At 37.1% G+C, this 23,581-nt stretch overlaps 1 protein-coding gene across 1 annotated transcript in view; it reads right to left on the bottom strand.

The window, feature by feature from the left end:
* Positions 1-303: 303 nt before the first annotated feature.
* LOC121386937 overlaps positions 304-23,581 on the bottom strand; it is a 52,116-nt gene continuing 28,838 nt past the window's right edge. The window contains exons 5-7 of the mRNA XM_041517991.1: positions 17,527-17,755; positions 6,191-6,493; positions 304-504 (exon numbers count right to left, since the gene is read on the bottom strand). Of these exons, the coding sequence (XP_041373925.1) occupies positions 428-504; positions 6,191-6,493; positions 17,527-17,755 (609 nt within the window). The 3' untranslated portion in view covers positions 304-427. The remainder of the gene's footprint in view (positions 505-6,190; positions 6,494-17,526; positions 17,756-23,581) is intronic.

The following is a 23,581-nucleotide window of genomic DNA, read 5'->3' as shown; positions in this document are numbered from 1 at the left end:
ATTAAGGCCAGGCTTAGCTTGACGTTCCATGTTGAAAACTGATATGGCGATGAAATGATTCTGACATCTAAGAATGTTTTCGACATCACAAAGCCAACATTACTTTTGCCTAATCTTTATTTTGTTAAATAACGGGTTTTAAAACAAAATCAAATTCAAACAATAGGATGACAGTGGATTAAATTCGTCTAAATTAACCTACCTGTGATGCTAAGTTGCAAAGCTGGAGATGAGACAGTATACTCTCCATTGGTGGCTGAACACACTAACATTTTTCCATCGTCTTTAGAGGTATAGGTTTTGGTTATGTAACTTGTAGTGATAAAGCCACTGCCAGGTACCCTTTCAGTTGTGCTCGTAACTCCTTGTGTTATATTTGTGTTGTCTAATATCCACATAATGGTAGCTGCTGGGAAGGTTGGATTGGTTACACATCGCAGTACAGTTGAGACCCCTGTCTTATGGTGGATGGCTTGGTAGACATTGATACACTGGTTAGAGCACCTGAAAAAAAGCAACAGAAAAACAAACTTGCACTACAATATTAAATTACCACAGAACAAAACTGAATTAAATTATTGACAAATATTATCTTCAGACCAGTAAAACACTTTCTAGAGCTGTGGTAACCCCCCCCCCCCCCCCCCCCCCCCCAATATTGCATCTATTAACAGAAACAAAAATATGTGAAAAGCCATAGAACTCACTTAAAACATTTTTATCAATGACATTTAAAACCAAAATTGTTGTGGGTGAGACGTCCCACTCACAGCAATTTTCAGCCTGCCGATGGCAATTTTCAAACAAATTACTTTTACAGGAAATAACCATGACTGAGAGGTTGTTTTGCTCTATATGTAAAGTTTGTTTGGCATAACACGACTGGAGCACATTGATTAATTACTCATCGGCTATTGGATGTCAAACATTTTTCCTAATGCAAGACACTATTTTGTATAAGCACTTTCCCACCGAGAGTAAAGCACATACCACGGCCTTAATTTGTCCAGTGCTGTACATGCCGTCATATTTCTACTGTAGAAAATTATAAGGGGCAATAAAACTAAACTAATTTGTTTCTACTCATAACACTGATGTTACATACACCTCATCAAACATACGCGATGTATTTTGTTAGGCTTAGCAATAAATACAATATTAATTTGTGCGCGCCCTCTTAGGGCATTATACAGAAATGTTAAATACCATAATTTATATTGCGATGTATTAGCCGTGCCCTTTGGATAAGCTGACCTTTTAGGTAGGTACCTAGTTTAACGTGCTCATATGCCACTAGGGTTTCGAACACGCCCATCCGATAAGATCGCGCACCTGATCGGGACAGCTGACCTTTTAGGTAGGTAACTAGTTTAACGTGTTCATATGCCACTAGCGTTTCGAACACGCCCATCCCGAGTCCGGCCTCAGATAAGATCGGGCGTCTGATCGGGACAGTTGACCTTTTAGGTAGGTAACTAGTTTAACGTTCTCATATGCCACTAGCTGACCTTTTAGTTTGGCTAGGCAGGATTTAGCTCAGACGGTTTAGCGCTCGGTTGATCCATTCCAGTGATTTGTTTTCTTCTCGTTTGAACCAGTGCACCACACGTGGTCAAAAGCCCTGTTATGTGCTTTCGTGTCTGTGAGAAAGTGCATATAAAGATCATATGCTGCTGATGAAAAATGTCGGTTTTCCCTGATGACTGAGTCAGAATGACCAAATGTTTGACATCCAATAGCCGATTATTAATTCATCAATGCACTTTAGTGGTGTCGTTAAACAAAACAAACTTTTTGTTTTTAGTTTGGCCCTAAATATCGAAATTAAATCATTGGCCTGGTGTGTGTGTGTGTGTGTGTGTGTGTGTGTGTGTGTGTGTACTCTTCACAAAAAATAGGGGAATTTAAAATGCAAATTTCATTACCAATGATTGGAATAGAGATCACCTTTAAAAATGACTGCCTAGGAAAGAGCGTTCATGACTACATGACCTAACACCCAAACACAGCTGAACATGTTCACGTGCAACACCCAGTAGCCCTCTACACATGAGTAGGGAGTCATTCGCGATTTTGACACTTCACAGAGCGGTGGATAAATCTGTTTGAGTGATTACTACTGTTAATTTGGCTAAATCTCGTAATCAATTAACCTTTGTTTGTTGTCTCAGGTCAACCACACGAGTCCAGGATCGATTCATCAGAACCCAGGTTCTACGAAATCGAGCTTAAACAGCGACATGGTTAAACATTAACAGTCACCCGTGACCTTTATTGGCAAAGGGCGAAAAAGAATGTTAAAAAGATGTATGTTCGCCGTCAGGTAATCCGACCAAAGACAGCAAAGTAGCCATAAACGCAACAATTAGTGTCGCCATAATGATTGATAACAGTCTGATCGTCCAGTGTTCAGAGGGACAATTTGCACTAAGTAAAGAGTTCGGGACTGTTTTATCAGAAATCATTTCGAAGCGAGCTATACATTATGTTATACTTTAGGATGACACGATGGCCAGTTTGAAAATTATTACGCTCAATTGTCAAGGCTTAGGGAATCCGGAAAAGAGACAAGGTATATTAAATTATTTAAAAAATGAACAATTCAATATTTATTTCCTGCAAGATACGCAATTCAAAAAAGAACTAGAACCTTATATTTAGACTCAGTGGGGGATACAAATGTTTATTCACTTCTTATACAGGAAACGCACGAGGTGTTGCGATTTTGTATAATAATAATTTTGAGCTTGAGATACATAACACCAAGATGGACAACTTAGGTGATTTTATTGTTGTAGATATGACTATAGAAGGTGAAAGAATTACCCTTGTGAATATATACGGACCTAATATAGATGATCGTAATGTTTTTCAAAATATTCTAGAATATATTGACGATTTCGAAAACGAAAGTTATATATTATGTGGCGATTTTAATCTAGTATTAAACCAAACATTAGACACGAAGAATTATGTAAACGTCAACCATCCAAAATCGCAGAAAAAGCTTTTGGAATATGTAGACACACTTGATCTTAAGGATCAATTTAGAGAATCACATCCTCATTTAAAAAAAAGATATACTTGGAGGAAAAAATCCCAGTTAAACGAGCTCGGTTAGACTATTTCTTGTTATCCAATAACCTAATGTATTTTGTTGAAAATGTTTTAATTGAAAATAGTTGTAGATCAGACCATTCAGGAGTAGTTCTATTTCTAACTTTAAATCCAATAAAGAAAGGCAGAGGACTTTGGAAATTTAATCATTCATTATTAACGGACAGGGATTATGTAAATGTCGTAAAATAAATAATTATTAAAGTAAAATGTCAGTATGCTGTACCAATATATGATTTTAAAACGATGATATACAATTTGTAATAAATAGTCAACTTTTTTTTAGAAACATTACTTATGGAAATAAGGGGTAAAACAATAGCTTTTTCTGCTTACAAAAAGAAAAAAAAAAAAACATAATGAAATAGAACCAAACAATATGCGACGAAATGAAAGCACTAGAAGAAGATGAGAATATGTTCGACTTAGATACTATTGAAAGTAAAAAAAAGAGAATTATTAGAACTGAGACAAGAAACACTTAAAAGTTTATTAGATAAGATCAAGATCTAAATGGATCGAAGAAGGCAAAACGCCATCAAAATATGTTTGTAATTCACCTAATATTAAAGGTATCACTATAGATGGAGAGGAATATTTAATATCACAATATGCAGATGATACTAGTTTTATTTTTGATGGCTCTCCAGAATTTCTACACAATACACTGTCAATTTTAGACTATTATGCAGAAGTATCTGGCCTCAAAATAAATTATTCTAAATTAAAAGCTATTTGGATAGGAAGTCAAAAAAATATTTAAAGGAAGTATTTCACCATGTCAGATGGAAACTAGAATGGGGCTCAAATCAGTTTACTTTATGAATTAAAAATAATAGAAATGGAAAAGGTAACCAAAATATGGTCAGTTAGAAAGCTTACTGTTTTAGGAAGGATAACTGTTCTAAAAAGTTTAATAATTCCTAAAATAATACACCTATTTATAGCTTTACCTAATTCAAGTGAACCACTAATCAAGTATTTAAATACATTATTCTTTAAATGTATTTGGCGCAACGGTACTGAAAAGCACGCAGTTTAATTACTCAAAACAATAAAGATGGCGGAATTAAAATGATAAACGTAACTAATTGCATTATGGCACTTCAAAATGCATGGATTCGACGAATGATTATTAATAACCCAAAGTGGACTAATCTCTTTAAATCTATTACAGGTATATCTATACTCGATTTAATCATACATGGCGACTATTTCATTACTTTTAAACTTGAACGGATACTAAACAAATTTTGGAGAGATGCATTACACAGCTGGTTACAGATACAACAAAAACAACAACCACGTAATATAGATGACATTTTGGGTATTAATATTTGGTATAGATTAAAAAAAAATGTATGCAAAAAATATCTTAAAACTGGTATCATATTTATAGGTGATCTTTTGAATGAACAAAGAGACTTCCTAAAATACGCAGATTTCACAGCAAAATGTCACATACCTACTATTTTTTAGCAATATGCTTCATTAATAAATGCTACTAAATTATTTAGACATAACTTAAACAACTTAACGGATGATATTTTTACATCATTAAAAAATCCTATTTTCCCATTTACACTAAGCTGCTTAGTAAGCATGTTGTTAAATGACAAAAGTGGCTGCAAACATATATACGATATACTAAATACTAGAATAATAATACCAAAAGCACAAATAAAATATGCAAATGAGGGGTTTATATATAATATACAGAAATGGGAAACGTTTCATACTCTCCCTTTCCATAGCGTGAAAGATGCATCCTTAGCATGGTTTCAATATGGAATTCTGCACAGAATCCTGGCGACTAACAAATTCTTACATATGATTCATTATATTGATTCTAATGTTTGTAGCTTTTGTAGCAATTATCCAGAAACACTAAATTCAAAATTTATGGAAAGAAGTAAAATCATGGATCTTATGTAAAACAGGAAACGAAATCAATTTCAGCAAAGATATCGTCATATTTGGTATAACTAATAACAAAAACAGTAGCTTCATAAATTGGTTAACTATAAATATCACGTATTATATATATAGTATGAAAATACAGAAATGTTTTTAAAATATAAATAGTGTTAAAACTATGTTAAAAATTAAATTTGATATCGAAAAATATATTCTTTTAAACAGTTGTAACTATGAAACTTTCCATAAAAAAATGGAATCCTTGGATTGACCTTTTTATTGAATGAAACTTAACAATACCACTTTTTACCAACAGAAAACCCCCCAGAAATTTAGCTTATCTGCAAATAGATTTCGTCCAAAGCAAACCTTCTTAATTTTTTTTCACAATACTGCCTTCTTTCAATGCTTTTTCTTCTATTCCATACACAACATATTTTTTACCCTTCCAAGCACTCTTTTCTTTCTTTCTATCTTACTTTACTATCCTGTTTTGAATTTAATTTAAATTACATCTTATACAGTATCCCTATACATATGAAATAATAATACAGTAGTAGTAATGGCAATGGTAATGACGGTAGTGGTGACGATAATAATAATAATAATGATACATGTACTATTTTCTATTGAAATTTATCCTTTAAATTAATTTAATTTTTCCTTTCCTTCAATTCTCTTTCTTTCTGTCCTTCCTCCTCTTTATTTCTATTATTTCTAGCTTCTCTCTTAACCCCATAAAAGTATGAACTATGATTTACATGTATCTATGTCCATTATTACTGTTTGATTAATGTGCTATATATATATATATATATATATATATATATATATATATATGTGTGTGTGTGTACAATGTTTAACATATTATATAATATAAGTAGCGATACCAGGGCCCCAACCCAGGCACTACTATATTTGTTTTCTGGGATCAATAAACTTTATTTAAAAAAAAAAAAAAAAAAAGGAGTTCGGGACTAAATTATGTGTCCCGTGTTCAGTTTGGAGAGGTTTCCAGTTTAGAGAGTTAAACTTTAAGATTAAACAATTCGTAAATCACGGATCCATGGAAAACGTCCGGTATTGGAAAAATTTCGGTTTTAAGATTGTCCGGTCTTGAGGTGTTTCACTGTATATGTCATCTCAAGTACCCTACCTGTGATGCTAAGTTGTAAAGCTGGAGATGAGACCGTATACTCTCCATTGGTGGCGGAACACACTAACATCTTTCCATCGTCTTTAGAGACATAGGTTTTGGTTAGGTTACTTGTAGAGATAAAGCCACTGCCAGGTACCCTTTCAGTTGTGCTCGTAACTCCTTGTGTTATAGTTGTGTTGTCTAAAATCCACCTAATGGTAGCTGTTGGGAAGGCTGGATTGGTTATACATTGCAGCACAGTTGCGACACCTGCCTCTATCATGGCTGGCTTGGTAGACATCGATACACTGGTTAGAGCAACTGAAAAACAAAAACAAACTTGCACTGCAATATTAAATCACCACAGAACAGAACTGAATTGAATTATTGACAAATGCTACGTTCAGACCAAGACAACATTTTATTGAGGTGTAACCTCCCCCAACCCCCCCCCCCCCCCCCCCCCCAATATTGCATCTATCAACACACAAAATATACGTAAACACATTGTCGCAGATACTTACAGAACTCGATTAGAACATTTTTTATCAATGACAGTTAAAACTACAATTGTTGTGGGTAAGACGTCCCACTGACAGCAAATTGTCAGCCTGCCTATGGCAATTTTCAAAACGTTTTTCTTTACTGGAAATAAACATGACAGAGATATTATATTTGCTGTATATGTGAAGTTTGTTTTGTATAACGACACGACAGGAGAACATTGATTAAAGTTACAGTCTCTGGTTAACAATATTATAACATCATGTACAAACATGAAATACAAGCTCAAATGCACTTTTAAAAAACATGTATGTTCGCTATGAATGGAGATCGTCAAAAAAATATGCTCGATTCGTCGCCTGTGCCGTCATTGCTCGGCAAAACGACAGCCTGTTGTCAGTTTCAGTTAACACGTGCGTTTGCGGATTTGAAATTCGTGTCAATTTGTTTTTATAAAGTGTTAGTAGAATTTTCAAAGTTTAGTTTGTACACTAGTAACACATTGATCATGTATATCTTAATTTTAATAAAATATACTACAGTAGACAAAGAACGTTTTCACTTCTTAATTTTATGTGTGTTAAAATCGACAAATTCAAATAGCTATTCATTCGTTTGGAAAGGGTAAAGTTAGTTTGTTTTGTTTAACACTATCAATGTTAGAGCATATTGATTTAATAATCATCTGCTATTGGATGGCAAACATTTGGTAATTTGGACATATACTCTTAGAGAGGAAACGGGTGAATGTGCGGGGGGATGGTATTGGGGGTCGAAACCCTTACATGTCCAAGTTTAAAAAAAACGTGAAATATATTATTTTATGGGGGAGTATGAACCAATATAAATTTCGCTCAACACAGTCTACAACCCCCAACGCCACTGAAATCCCTGCACACGCACCTTGGAAACCCGCTACATTTTTTTTTTAGCAAGGGATCGTTTATATGTACCATCCCACAGACAGGATATCACATGCCATGTCCTTTTATATACCCGCAAATCCTAGACCGACCGCACATTTCCAAAAAACAACAACACCTTTTTAGGTCTAAGTAATGAATAAAAACAACATACAGTATTGAAACATATTACGTAAACCGATCACAACACCCTCTTCCTTTACCCCTAGAGAGTTACGCAATTATTAACACCCCATTTCATGTAACGTGTATGCCAACTGCTTTCCACTGTCAACATTTCAAGGCAAATACCCCACTGACCCCTGGAAAGGAAGGAAGGAAGGAAGGAAAATGTTTTATTTAACAACACACTCAACTCATTTTATTTACGGTTATATGGCGTCGGACATATGGTTAAGGACCACAGATATTGAGAGGAAAAGCACTGTCGACACTTCATGGGCTACTCTGTTGAATTAACAGCAAGGGATCTGTTATATGCACCATCCCACAAATAGGATAGCACATACCACGGTCTTTGACATACCAGTCGTGGTGCACTGGCTGAAACGAGAAATAGCCCAATGGGCCCACCGACAGGGATCGATCCCAGACCGACTGTGCAGCAAGCGAGCACTGTACCACTGAGCTACGTACGAAACAGAACTGAATTATCTATTCTAAATGCTTAAATAATAAAAAAAATATTCCAGGGACTGCAGCTTTAATTAATCATCGGCTATTGGATGTGAAATAGTTGGCAATTCAGACGTAACCCGCTATATTGTTCCTAATGTAGCACACGATCTTTTATACGCACTTTCTCACAGACAGCAATGCACATACCACGGCCTTAATGGGATGTACATGAATTGCTATATATGTAGTCATATTTCTAATGTACATAATTATAAGGGGCAATACAACCATTACAATAAAGGGACTGTTAATCACATCTGTGATCAATTCTCCAATAGTATAATGAAAATATGCAAAGTATACATCAGTAGTACCAAGGCCTAGCGGGCGTCATGACCTACTTTCCGTGACCTTGACCTTGATGTCGTCACAGCCTTGTCACGTGACCTCGTCCTACTGACCCGGCCCTGACCTACTTAGACTGGCCTACTGTACCGTGTGCAACGTCCTACTGACCCGGCCCCTACCTACTTAGACTGGCCCTGACCTACTTAGACTGGCCTACTGTACGGTGTGCAACGTTCTACTGACCCGACTCTGACCTACTTAGACCGGCCCCTGACCTACTTAGACTGGCACGAAGAGTATAACAAGGATAGATACGGTTTAATTGTCATTCACTCGCCGAAAACGATCAGATCTACGTTCAATCCAGAGATGGCCTGTTCCACAAGTGATGAAGCGAGATGTCGTCTAGAACTTGGAACTAACGTCTACGTGGTGGCCAAGTTATGGAAAGGGGACACTGCTATTCACATAATGAAATTTAACAGTGACAAGGGGAAAACTTTCCCCACCAAGCGAGGTATTGTCCTTAGTCTTAAACAGTGGATCGAACTGTGTGGATGTAAAAGCCAAATTGACGAAACAATTTCAGCATTAAACCAGGGGAAAGACGACAAATTGTTCAGACACCTTGGTGCCAACGTCCAAGTCAGCGTCGACAAGAACTTTGCTGGGGTGGACCTGCGTCAGTGGTGGTGGTGTAATGAAACTAAATCCGTGAAACCTTCGAAGAAGGGAATATTCCTTTCTCTACAACAATGGGAGAAACTGAAAGGCTGTTTCACAGTTATGAGTGACTTTGTACCAGAGCTGAACTCGATTGTGCCCTGCGCCATGCAAGACGACCATCAAAACCAGATGGGATTTCTTTGTGACTGTGCTAGAGAACAGACGTGTTTTATGATTCTGACATTCTTGTGCCTTGTTGCACTCTATCTGGAACGAAGAAGATGGCATCGGGATACTCGAGCAGTGTTAGTAGCAGCAGCAGTAGCGACGAGGACGACATCTTGGTCTTCAAATGTTCAGAAAGACATACAATCAAATGTAAAAGAGTGGCTACGAAACCAGAACATTTCATGGATAAAACGGATGCTGCCTGTGACAATATGGATGAAAATGAAGATGGTGAAATCAAAGAAGCCGTGGATCAAACAGATGCCTCTCGAGAATATAAAACAGACGCTGCCTGGGATGAAGAAGACTGCTGTTCGAGACGTTACCTGTTCTGCCATCATCCCGAATTGCGCCACGTCTACACACGGATGCAGACATTTGGGTGGTGGCCAATACAGTTACGCCAGAAACCGAGGGAACTCGCCAAGGCCGGTTTCTTCTACACAGGGGATCACGATGCCGTCGTCTGTTACTGTTGTGGACTACGCGCCTACCGATGGCAGAGAATGGACGACCCAGTGATGGAACATTACAGCCTCTCTCCAAGATGTCCCTATGTGAATAACGTGTTCAGGCATTAACTGTTTCAAACACGTGTGAGACATATGTATGTTTTTGTCATAACTGTATGTGTTGTCATATATTTTATGTACTACATTTTCTTGTTTAGTAATAAAATGTTGTGTTGTATCCTTCTGTTATTTATAAATAGCATGACTTTATGACCTATAGGCCAGTTAAGAATTATGTCTCGGTGGGAACGGTATCTCGATGGATTTACTTTACTTGGTATATGTTTTTCCCAATATCCATAGCTAAAGTAGGGTAGTGTGTAAGTGTGTCCCTGCATGTTTCCCTCCAATCTAAAATGTGTCCCTCTAGTGTAAATATGTGTCCCTGAGTGTGTCCCTCGGCTGGCACTGGGATCCTGGGTGGAAAGTTTATAAATCAGATGAGAGGGAAAGTTCAAGACACAAATTCAAATGTTAAAATAGCACGAGAAAGTCACAGGAAGTAGGTCTATAAATAAAATAGTTTTCAAAACTCGTCATTTGAGGTACAACCTTCAGAGGAGCAACATGCCAGACCAATACAAGTTGTACGTTCCCGACGTGGATAAGTGGACCCGTTTCTATAAACTGCAGGCACAAGGCAAACTTCAACCTCACTTCGAAATTCAACATGGTGGGCAAAGCCAGATCATGTACAGTGTGGATCGATGTCTAGAACTCTACGATCGCACGTGGAAAAAAGAAAAAGAGGAACAGAACAAGCCCCCGGCACCCAAAATCGTCATGGTCTCCCCAACGCAACAGGTGGTAGAGCAAGCGAAGGCCGATCTGAAACGGAAACGAGAACAGAGTGGCGTGGAACAGAAACGACGAGAGCAGACTGGGCAAAAACGGCACAAGCATTTCTGAGAAGGTTATAAAAGGGGGCACGGCAGTTTCAACATCTTCAATTCACGTCGAACACTTCAACAGTCAACAACTTGAATCAGTGTCGCATTTGGACCCACGACCTAACTCGGCACGTACGAAATAAACATCGACTCTTGGAATATGAAAATAAGCCTTCCCAGCAGCAGCAGCAGCAGCAGCAGCAACAGCAGCAGCAGCAACAGCAGCAGCAGCAGCAGCAGCAGCAACAGCAACATCAGCAGCAGCAGCCCCTTAGATTATTACATCCGTTCACCATGATCGTGTCGGGACCCACGTCGTGTGGAAAGACATTTTTTGTTGTACAAACTGCTAAGGGATGGTAAAATCCAGCTGCCTTCCCAGCGCATCATCTGGCTCTACAAACGATGCCAACCCCTCTATGATACGATCAAAATGGTTGCTCGAGTGAAATTTATTCAAGGCATACCCGAGAATTTAGAAAAGGATCGTTATTTGGATTCGAGAGTCAGAAATCTCATCGTGTTGGACGACCTGATGTCTACAGCTGGAAAAGATCCTCGCATCAACGACCTGTTCACGGAAGGAAGTCACCACAAAAACCTCTCTGTGATTGTCATCAACCAGAACCTGTATCACAGCAAGGACCCGACACAGAGCAGAAACTGTCATTGCATGGCACTGTTCAACAACCCCATCGACAAGCAGAAAGTCCTAACCTTGGCACAGCAGATGTATCCTGGAAATACTCGTCATTTCATGCAGCGGTTTGAGGAAGCTACTCACAGGACCTACGGATATCTCTTGGTGGACTTGAAACCGACCACGCCCGAACATTGGCGCCTTCGACCTAATGGTTTAGAGACGGGGCCGTCCGAATGGTATAAAAGCATGAACGTAACGGCGAATGTCTCAGAAGAGTGCAGCCACCGACGAAGAAAGAGCTCTACGTGCAAATCATGTAAAGAAACGCATTCAAAAGAAAACTACCAGGCATACGCGCCTACGAAAGTGATGACGAAGAAGAAGATGAGGTGGAACTCTATCTGAAAAAAGTCAAGAGGATGCAGTCTTGTGATACGTGTGGTCTGGTCATTAAAGACGGAAGCGACTTGCAGTTACATCTGCGATTTAAAACGTGCGAGGAGGGAAATGAAAAAGAAGAAGAGCTGTCGCCCGACCTGGAAAACGAAGGCATTCGTCTCATGGTGAAACGTGAATTCGACATCAATCATGACTATATCGAAAGTAAGAGAAAACGCTACGAAGAAAAAAACATGTCCCAAGATGCCATCGAAAGAAACATGAAGACTTTACAATGGAAGTTATTTAAAGACACGTACTCTCGCTTTCTGACCTATATGCATTACTTTGACAAAGGCCCCAACACGAGGAAACTTCTACAGTCTGTGAATCCTAACCGAGATGTCAGAACACAGATTCGTTCTAAATTAAATCAGTATTGTTCCTGGATCGGCGAATATTTGGACGAAGTAGACGACGACGATACCGATGATGATGATACTGATGAGGAGGACGAAGATGAAGAGAAATGAGCACTCATATTATTCACATGTCGCCCTTAAGGCCTCTCGATGTAACACAATGTGTGCCCATTTTATATGTGTCAGTGATTTGTAATTTAGAAATAAATGAAAAACCAAACCATAGCGTTTGTTTTTTGTGTTTTTTACTCTATGACTAGATTTGTGATTGGATATTTCTACCGCTACTTTATAGTAACAAAAGCTGTGTGTACAAGACAGAACATACCACGACCTTTGACATACCAGACATAATACACTGGTTGTACTGGCTTGTATGCAGTTAAAAGATCATAGGTTAGGTTGGAGCGTTGAGTTGCAGCCACGCATTCTTTCTTCAGAGCAATGGGCTGAGGTGTTTCACACACACACACACACACACACAACACACACACACACACACACACACACACTCAAACACACACACACATTCCTTTCTTCCCTTAACAAACATTCCTTTCTTCTCCTTAACAGATATGCCTTTCTTCTTAACAAACATTCCTTTCTTCGAGACAAATATTCTTTCTTTTCCTATGACTAAAACAAAATAAAATATTTGTGTTCAATTAATCTAAGGAAATGTTTTATTTACTCAATATATTTTATTTTACGGTTATACAAGAAAGAAAGAAATCTTTTATTTAACGATGCACTCAACACATTTTATTTACGGTTATATGGCGTTAGACATATGGTTAAGGACCACACAGATTTTGAGAGGAAACCCGCTGTCGCCACTGCATGAGCTACTCTTCCGATTAGCAGCAAGGGATCTTTTATTTGCGCTTCCCATAGGCAGGATAGCACAAACCATGGCTTTTGTTGAACCAGTTATGGATCACTGGTCGGTGCAAGTGGTTTACACCTACCCACTGAGCCTTGCGGAGCACTCACTCAGGGTTTGGAGTCGGTATCTGGATTAAAAACCCCATGCCTCGACTGGGATCCGAACCCAGTATCTACCAGCCTGTAGACCGATGGTCTACCACGACGCCACCGAGGCCGGTTTATGGTTATACGGACATATGGTTAAGGACCAAACATATATTGAGGGAGGAAACCCGCTGTCGCCACTTCATGGGCTACTCTTTTTGAATAACAGCAATGGATCCTATACCATCTCACAGACAGGATAGTACATACCACGGCCGTTGTCCAGTTGTGGAACACTAGCTGGATATAGCCCAATGGGCCCACCGATGGGGATCGATCCCAGACAGACCGCACATCAAGGGAACACTGAGTTACGTCCCGTCCCCACAGGGTTATTAGAGGCTGCTTGAAAAAAAAAAAACGTAACATAATAAATAAATAAATAAGCAAACAAATAAATAAAAACAAATAAATAAACTATACATTATTAAAAAATTTTAAATAATAGAACAAATTTAATTTCCCCACTTGAGATACGAACGGCGTACCTTCTGCGCTGGACGCGGACACGTTCGCATTTGACTACTTCACACAGTAAACAAACCCTGTCATTTTAAACCACATATACATATATGCGAGTGGCGAAGTGCGTTCTTTGGGTATGTTAAAATACTTTAAATAGTTTAATAATCTTGTGAATGCGCTAGCGCGGGAGACATAGTGGGACGAGAATTCTATTTTACACCTATTTAAATCATTTTTTATTTCACGTCTTTAAGGATGCAACTTCTAGTTCCTAAGAGTATTGTCATCAACAATAAAATAGGATACCACCGCTTCCCGGATGTAAGCAGTTATAACCATTCAACATTCAGTGCGCTAAGATTAAACACACTACCTCGCGTCGGGCCGAGTCCTTAGAAGTGGTTTTGTTTAACGACACCACTACAGCACCTTGATTTATGAATCATCATCTATTGGATGTCAAACATATTTTGGACAGTTTTAGAGAGGAAACCCTCTTAATTTTTCCATTTGTAGCAAGGGATCCTACACTTCCCACAGACAGGATAGCACGGGCGTTGCTAAGTACGACGGATCGGGGCCGGGTTAAATAGGTCAGGACTAGACTAAGTAGGTTTGGGGGTCGGTATAAGTAGGTCAGGGCCGGGTCAGTAGGGCGTTGCACACGGCACAGAATGCCAGTCTAAGTAGGTCAGGGTCAGTCTAAGTAGATCGGGGCCGGGTCAGTAGGACGTTGCACACGGTACAGTAGGCCAGTCTAAGTAGGTTAAGGTCAGGGCCGGGTCAGTAAGACTAGGTCACGTGACAAGGCCGTGACGTCATCAAGGTCAAGGTCACGGAAATAGGTCATGACGCCCGGTAGGCCATTCCTAAAATATGTACATTGTTAGAGCCCGGTGGCTAATAAGGGGGAACAAATCCCCCCAAAACATGATGATGATGATCAATCTCTCTCTCTCTCTCTCTCTCTCTCTCTCTCTCTCTCTCTCTCTCTCTCTCCGCACACGCACGCACACACACACACACACACACACACACACACACACACACACCACTATCATATATTAAGAAAAGGATATACAAGTCATTACTTTCAATGTCCTGTTATATGCGATAGTTCACTAATTAATATATGGTCACAAGCAATCTAGCCCATTGCCTGAAATGAATATATCTACTGATGTAATTTTTTTAAAGTCCAAGTTAACAAAACGTTCTATGTGAATTTTCCAATCCATTCCATTTGTCTGTAACTCCTGGGTTGACTGGCACTCGGAGTTGCTACTCCAACACAGTGCAAGCATAATCATGTACACGTTGAACACTCGGGTCAGGTCTTTTAAGGTTACAAATAACCATATTGTTATGCAAACTTCAAAATATTAAAACAAATAAAAATAACGCAAATTCTCAAATGTAGGTACATTAAATAATAATAATAATAATAATAATAATAATAATAATAATAATAACAATAATAATATAAATTAATGAATAAAAAGTTCCAGTTTTATTACCAATTTGTGGGTGTGAGTATTATATTATAAGCCTTTTAAACATTTCAAGGGAGGAAACATCCATTAAAACAATAGTGACTTAGTGGTTCCCAGTCTATAGCTACGCCGCTATTGCTCCAGTGTAGCATTAGATTGGGTACGAGTTGGGGGAGATATTGTTACGACATAGCATTAGACTGGGTATGAGCTCAAAAATACTGTTACTTAACTTAACCAGTAAATGGCAAGTTTCATTGTTTCAGCCAAAAATAAAAACGCAGGATTAAAAAAAACAAAAAAAAACAACAAAAAAACAACAACAAACAACAACAAAAAAACAACAACAACATTACATTATCAAAGTGCACTGACCAAATATCAAAGGTGGAAACTAATGTGTGAGTATCTGAGATTTATGTGCATGACGTTGTCTGGATAATTAAATAAAAAGGCAAAATCATAATATTGTGTATTATGCACTGGATATGTGCTATAGGGTGTATACTACCAAATCGAATCTCGAAGACGACACTAGTGACATGTATATATGGCTAAAAGTCCTACATGCAGTATATCAATCGACACAAACGCCACGGATATAAATACTACCACCCCTCACCCTTAAAGTGAGTCAGAAAAAATTGTCGTGCAGATGCTCATTTCTGAGATAACTGTTAGCGTCTATGACTACCCTAGTTCCGCACAAAATTCGAGTACTTTTTTTTACAGGTACCTCATACATATTTCAAACACAAGGCTACTTGACAAATTGGTACTACATGAAACAAAATTGCATACTTCTTTTTTTTCAAGATGAAACTTTTTTTTTTTTTTTTTTTAACCTTCTGACTACTGCAGGCGAGATATCTCGCCCGACGTCACGTCAGTCGATATACTGTACACTGTATACAGTGCATTCCCCAATTCATATTTCCCGCCGTTTTGCACACGACACTCACCGGAAACGGAAATATAATTAAAGAAAAACGAGTTTTTTTCAAAATGGTGGTTTTTGTTTTGATTTTTTCAATTGAAAATACCTTGAAATTTTTAGTTCAAAAAGTGGTTTTCGGCAAGTATGTTCGCTTGACAACAATGGCGGCACGTCGCGGTAATTTTCAGGGATCGATAGCTGATTGTAACAGCTAATTTGATAATAAATTTGATAGTTTTACCAACAACGAAAATTACCAAATATTGCAATATGAATCGTAGTTCGGGTTTTAAAAAAAATTCTGGTCAAAAAACCACTGTTATCGGGAATAATGGACATAAATACTGGGCAGCTAGCCACAGATGCCCGTAAGTAAACGCAACTTTTTCGATTTTTTGCCTAATTTTAATCACCATTAGCCGATCTAAAATAATAAAAATTAAAAAAAAAAGACACGAAAATAATACTTACCGATTCATATATGAACTTTATTTCATGTATTTATTAAACATTTAAGTGAATATATGTGAGTAAAAATTATAAACTTGTACCCACTCAACGAGGTTTTTGTTAAAAATTAATCCAGTAGTCTAAAGGTTAATGCCCAGATCTAAGGTTAGCAAGTATATATGACATTATGTAGTGTTCATATAACTTACTGTAATAATAAAAAAAAAAAAAATCTGTTTTATTCAACACACATCTCCTGCTTTCTCTTGACTAAAGGTTGACAGATCTGCATAAATGTTGGCAGAGTGGCAAGTAAAACTTAAACGACACTATTTTATTGATTTATATTTTCAATTTCTTAAAAATATATATGTATATATACAAAGTGTTTTTATTTTGTAATTTGAGAAAGTATTACAACAAATGCGGGCAAGTAAACAAAAAAATCATTGGTAAATAAAGTAAAAGTGTTGACAACATTTGTCAAGATTACAACTCTAATTGTGTTCTTAAGATGAAGTCTGTGATAATGGTGCATCAACATACGAATGATGGGTTGTGTCTCATATGGTCTTCAGCAGGGATTGAAAAAAAATTATGTTCAACCAATTTTTTTTTATGATGACACAAATAAAAATATTTGCAAATCCCATAGCTTTCTGTGAATGCTGTGTAAATAGTATTTATTGCAATCATTCTGTCTAAAACTTTTAAACATTTGGGGAAATACTTTTTAATCTTCAACTAAACTAATAATTTCAACTTCGGTTGGACCGGTAGAGGACTTAAAAAGCTGAGTCAGCTCAGGATAGCACCTTCTGGCTCTAACAGGTGAAAGTATTTACCTGAGAAAAACACTTCTGGGCTGTCGAGATGTAATTGACTACCAATCAACGATGCATGGGTAATAAATACATGTAGAGATGCAGTTTGTCCAGTGAACCCTGCTGGCACAGAGTCCGAGTCAAACTTCAAGGTGCAAGTTGCTTGTTGATCTCCTGGATTACAAGATGCATTAGTGCTGGTGATGGCTGTTAGATCATCTGGCACTCTTTCTTCAGACTCGCCCTTTATCTGCAGATTACAAACAATAAACTATGACATACATGTAGTGCAGTTCCTACTGTTATCAGTTATCTTGTTACAGCTTTAATTCACGTTCATTTGAATATATATATATATATATATATATATATATATATATATATATATATATATATATATATATATATATATATATATATATATATATATATATATATATATATACACACAGTCAAACTTCGTTAATTCGAAGTTGAAGGGGACGACGAAATAGTTCGAGTTTCAGGGAGTTCGAGTGTTCGAAATTCGTACAGCAGACTTCAAAGTGAAACTGCATTGCAGTATTATCATTTCGTTGATATCGGATGTTAGCACATTTCTTCTGTGTATATGATAAAATTAAGTAAATATTAACAGAAACGAGATAAATCCGATCAATTTGACGTACATCTCTATGTACTTTTATTGTATTAATTGACAGTAAAGTAAAAAAAAGAAAAGAAAACTGAAAGCACGTACTTACACATAACCGGAAGTAAGCGATAAATTAAAGTTGATATACTTTTCAAATGTCAAAACAAGGCGGAACGTAACGTTGTAATAAATTAAAATACTGAATGTCGATTAGCACTAAGAACGTTTGTTTACCAAATAAAAAATACACAATATAAATAGCAAAATTATTGTAAATCACAAAAATCATTTTAAAAACCCTCACTAACATAGCGAGACATAACATAACAAATAGCACTAGGTTATGTACTTTTTTGCACTCGTTTAAGAGAAAAAACAAACAGCGTTAAGTGTTATTACAACAGTTCTTTGAAAATTACAAGACTATCCGTACTTTGTGTAATGATGCCCGCTGCCGTGTACAAACACCGACAACCCAATGCAGGCATGTAGGATCATTTCGTTCCGCATAGTCGGCGATCTATTATTCTGTAATTACCGCGTGTATCATCGATAGCCGAGACTAGTCAGGACACTCACGCTTGGCTTGGGTGACAATTCATTTTTCTTTAAAGTATTACCGTTACAGTTAAAAGGCTCAGTCACTCCACAAACTTTTTGAGTTTTTGAAGTGCAATATCCCTTATCCCTTATTTTTTTATGGTGGGACCACAAAATTACTTTGAGAGATAGAGTTTTTCGAATGTTCGAAGTTTGAGTGTTCGAAGTCTGTTATTACTAGTTTGTATAGCAGTTCGGCCGGGACCGCCGTTTCACTTCGAGAGATCGACGTTTACGAAAGATCGAAGTTTGAGTTATCGAAGGTCGACTGTATATATATATATATATATATATATATATATATATATATATATATATATATATATATATATATATATATATATATATATATATTCATTCTCTATCTATCTATCTATCTATCTATCTATCTATCTATATATATATATATATATATATATATATATATATATATAGATATAGATATATAAAAGTAATTGGGACACAAAAGACAAAGATAAAAGTAATTGTGACACAAAAGACAAAGATAATTGATGATAAGTTTCTACTGCCGTGTATGAAACGTTATAGCATGGACAAATAAATGTCCGAAGGTATGAAAACGAGCAATAGTCCATGAAAAGGGCGCACAGGCGATATGCAAATGAGCAACATCAGTAGAGGGGGTCCAGAGCGAAGTCCAAACAGTCAGGAGCGACGTCCACACAGTCAGGAGCGAGTGTGTCCACCTTGAGCATTGATACAGGCCTGGCACTGTCGTCTCATTGAGGCCACTAAATGCTTGAGGAAGTTCCTGGGAATGCCATTCAATATCTGAGGAAGGATCAGCCAGAGTTCCTGCAGTGTTGTTGGAGTATTTGGAAGACGTCGCAAGCATCATTCAATTTCATCCCAGACATATTCGATTGGTGACAAATCCGAAGACCTGGCAGGCCAGGGATAGCACACCAACATTGTTCTGATTCAAATACTGCTGCACAACTCTAGCTATGTGTTGTCTACCGTTATCGTGTTGTAATGTCATCCCGGGGCCGTTTTTTGCAAAAACGGTAACACAGTTGTTTGCAAAATTTAATCTCGGTACCTCACAGCATTCAAATTGCCTTCAATCACAACCATTTGGGTCCGGCCAACCATAACGCCACCACCTCCAAAACGATCCCCTTCAAAAACACATGGCGTAACGTAACTTTCATCTTGACGTCTGTAAACACGTGTCCTGCCGTCAGATCTGTGGCGAAGGAAACGAGATCCATCAATGAAGAGGGCACGTCTCCAGTCGCGTGCTATCCATCGCAGGTGTTGTCTGCACCAATGGAGACGTCAACATCGATGTTCTAGCGTCAGGTTTGCCCTTCTGACTGGATGTCTTGCACGGAAAGAAGGAAATGTTTTATTTATCGACGCACTCAACACATTTTATTTACGGTTTTATGACGTCAGAGTTTTGCACGGATGCCGTAGATGCGTAGATGTCGCTGGACTATCTTTCAAGTATTATTAATGTAGATTTAGCCATACATTATTTATTTTTTTCCTTTTAACTATTTAAAATACATTTTACTGATACAATAATTTTAGGCCGAAAACACACACCAAAGTTGGGATTCGGCCTGGCTCTGGCAAAGACATCATTTTGACACCAGGGTCTGTAACTGTTACGTGTTTTTAATATATTAACAGCGCTCATATATTTACATATATTTTTTATCTATAAACACCAACAATTATGAGAATTCTACTTTGATATATATCCTTCCTATTATTTAATAAGAAAAAAGATACGGCTAGCACGGACTGCAGCTGCCAGTCTGGCAATGTGAAAATATACTATGTTCAATGTGGTCTCTTTCATGTAGTTCGCGCCAGCACAGACACAGTGTGTTTTGTCATATTCGATTCAGTGCGTTTATTTTCGACTGGTACTATATTCAGTACTCAGATCCATCTTCGGTGTGTTTCGGGCCTTACACGGCAAGAACAGTCAACTGTGTCTCAGTTCTATGCATTATACGTGCAATGTAATGTCATGAAAAAACATTACAAGGAGTCGTACAACTAATTTTCTGTATGCACTACGGTTGCAACATAATCATGTAATAGGGAAACAGATCTTGTCAAATGACTAATCGTAATTGGAACCAGTTCAGGACTTGTGCTTCTAGACAACAATCTCTGATTGTCTTGGGGGTTTTTCAAGGTGGAGTCGGGGGCGGAAGTAATATTATGATTTCCCATGACTTTTTATTGAAAATCATAGTTTTCCAGACCTTGATATTTAAATTTCAAATTCCATGACTTTCTATGTTTTCCCCCCGTTTATTAAAAAAAAAACCCAACATCTTGTAATATCATGAATTATATAACTACATGCATTACCCTCAAAACTCTTAGTTAGGTTAAAAGAAAAGCTACAGGTGTACGTGGTATGAGTTCTGAGGTATTGCAACCATCTTAGAAATCCATGATGAAGACCATAATGCATCTTGGACAAGTGGTCCCTTTTAAAAGGTGAAATCTAACGCAGTGATAAAAATATTTTCAAATTGTTACTGGAAGTATGGAAGGATCTGTTGACAGTCTGTAAAGTAATTATGGGTTTTTCACACTTTTAGGTTAATTTTGTTAATATGAATTTCTGTCGTTTGCTATAAAGGCACATTTAAAAAAAAATCTATTTTAAATAGTTAAAAGGAAAACAAAAAATAATGTATGCCTAAATCTACATGTTAACAAGTATTTGAAATATTTTATGTCTATCGCTAGCATATACAGATGCAGATCTAACATTTTAGGGGGAGTCGGTAATATCAATGTAATGGGGATCAATTGATTATTATAAGTTTGGATTTGTAGTTGATTGACATATGAACACCCTGAAGATGAAATCAGAGAATTGATATTTTAGACCTTTATTTGGCATAAGCCTGGGTGGGTCAGAGTATGCGTTGCCCTTCATCCAAACCCTCGCCCAACCCTACGCCCGTTGAAAGGCAATCTAAATACTACAATTCTCCTAATTCTCCATGTTATTAGAAACTATTTTAGTTCGGCCAGAGTTGATTATGGACAATCTCTATTGTTTTACAACAATTATATGTGCACAAAGTTTGTGTATACTTATATAACAATTACAAACACAATCGCACATTTAATAATTGATCCATCTAGTTTGTTTCACACCCCAACACCCGCCCAGTGACCGGCCTCTCCGATGCTTATGTTTCAAGGACATGTTTATATCCAACCTCTAAACTGGATCAGGAAAATTATGAAATCATGTCAGACCTGGCAATGATATGACAAAGATTTTCCTCCAACATGACTGATATTAAATTGGTATATTATTAATCCCAAGTTAAACAATACCAGATATATGCCCATTTTTCAACATATATACCTCTAATGGAAGGTTCACACATCGCTATGACCTAAAGTTATCTAACATCACAGTAAAGGTTCAGATATATGATACTTTTGGCCCTGTAGCTGTTGATCACGAACTTACGGGTAAACAATACATGGTATAAATGAGAGCTCATAAGCTAGCATAAATCCAACGTTTAAACGTTTGCAATTCTGATTTTCATAGAACAGAAATACAGAAGCATTTACCAAATACTATTTAAAATGCTGTTTTACAAGTTACTTCACAAAAATTAATATTAACCAGAATGCTGATTTCAAATTTGGATTAATGGTTTCAGTGTTTACAAGGGCAGTTCTTGACGATTACTGGGATCAGTATCTGTACTCGTATTGGTACATATTGCAATGGTTTTATAGATACATTTTGTATGATCACGTTAACTACAATTGATGGTGCACGGTCTATCATGCAGATGCTCATCAGTTGCTACATGAAATCCTTCAAGAATTTGTATGTGGTAATTTTATGGTCAAAGGGCCCAAAGTGCCAAACTGCAATATAGTACAATCAGATACAATCATTGAGTTAAATAAGATATTTTACACAGACTGTTTGCTGACCATAAAGAATAGCTTGCTACACATACCAATACCCATTCAAGATTCAAATATATAGTATCTGAGAAATTGCTTGGAAGTCAGTCTTGATTTTTGACGGACAGGCATTGATTCAAAGTCCTAAACACATAGGGAACAAAATGATTAAGAAATATGCTGACATGTTGTATTTGATCGCTACAACTCTCTGTTAACCAAACTAAATGCACACATTAGAGATATACAAACCCGTCATAACGATGGCAATGCCTCATACTGAACAGAAAACAATATAAAATTCACTAATTTCCTCTTTGAAACCTTTTTTAAAAAACAACAACTTTGCATTGAATGGCTGGGTGAAGTGCAGTGCAGATGCAGTGTATACTAGTAACACTGAGTTGAATGTTGAATAACCAAAGATCAAGCACAGGGAATCTGATACCCGGATAGTAGTTCATGCAATTCACTGTTCACAGGTATCTGACTAAATATTGCTGCACATATTAGTAAGATACAACACTGATATCATGTTGTTGTGTTTTCCTTTTTCACATTTGAAATATCCATGTAACAATTAGACACTTTTTGGAAAACCATTCCTATAAATATAACACTGGAAAACCATTATACTGAGTTTGGTTGCTTTTCATGCTCTGAGTTAAAATACTATTATTTCATATGTTATGAAAATAAACAATAAAAAAGAGTCGTTACTGAGAACAAGTAGGAATGCTTTAGAAAATTAATTTGTAAAGTGTATAACCTAACAGTAGACAGCGGAGACAGAGTATGAAATGTTCTACCTGGGAAATTGATAGATCACCATACAAAACAAGTTTACATGTATTACTCTGAATTTGCTTCCAGTTTGTGTTATATATATATCTATATATA

This window comes from Gigantopelta aegis, chromosome 12 (assembly GCF_016097555.1).
Source record: "Gigantopelta aegis isolate Gae_Host chromosome 12, Gae_host_genome, whole genome shotgun sequence".
NCBI classification, from domain to species: Eukaryota; Metazoa; Mollusca; class Gastropoda; order Neomphalida; family Peltospiridae; genus Gigantopelta; species Gigantopelta aegis.
The sequence above is the reverse complement of the archived record's forward strand: the minus strand, read 5'-3'. Positions and strand labels throughout refer to the sequence as shown.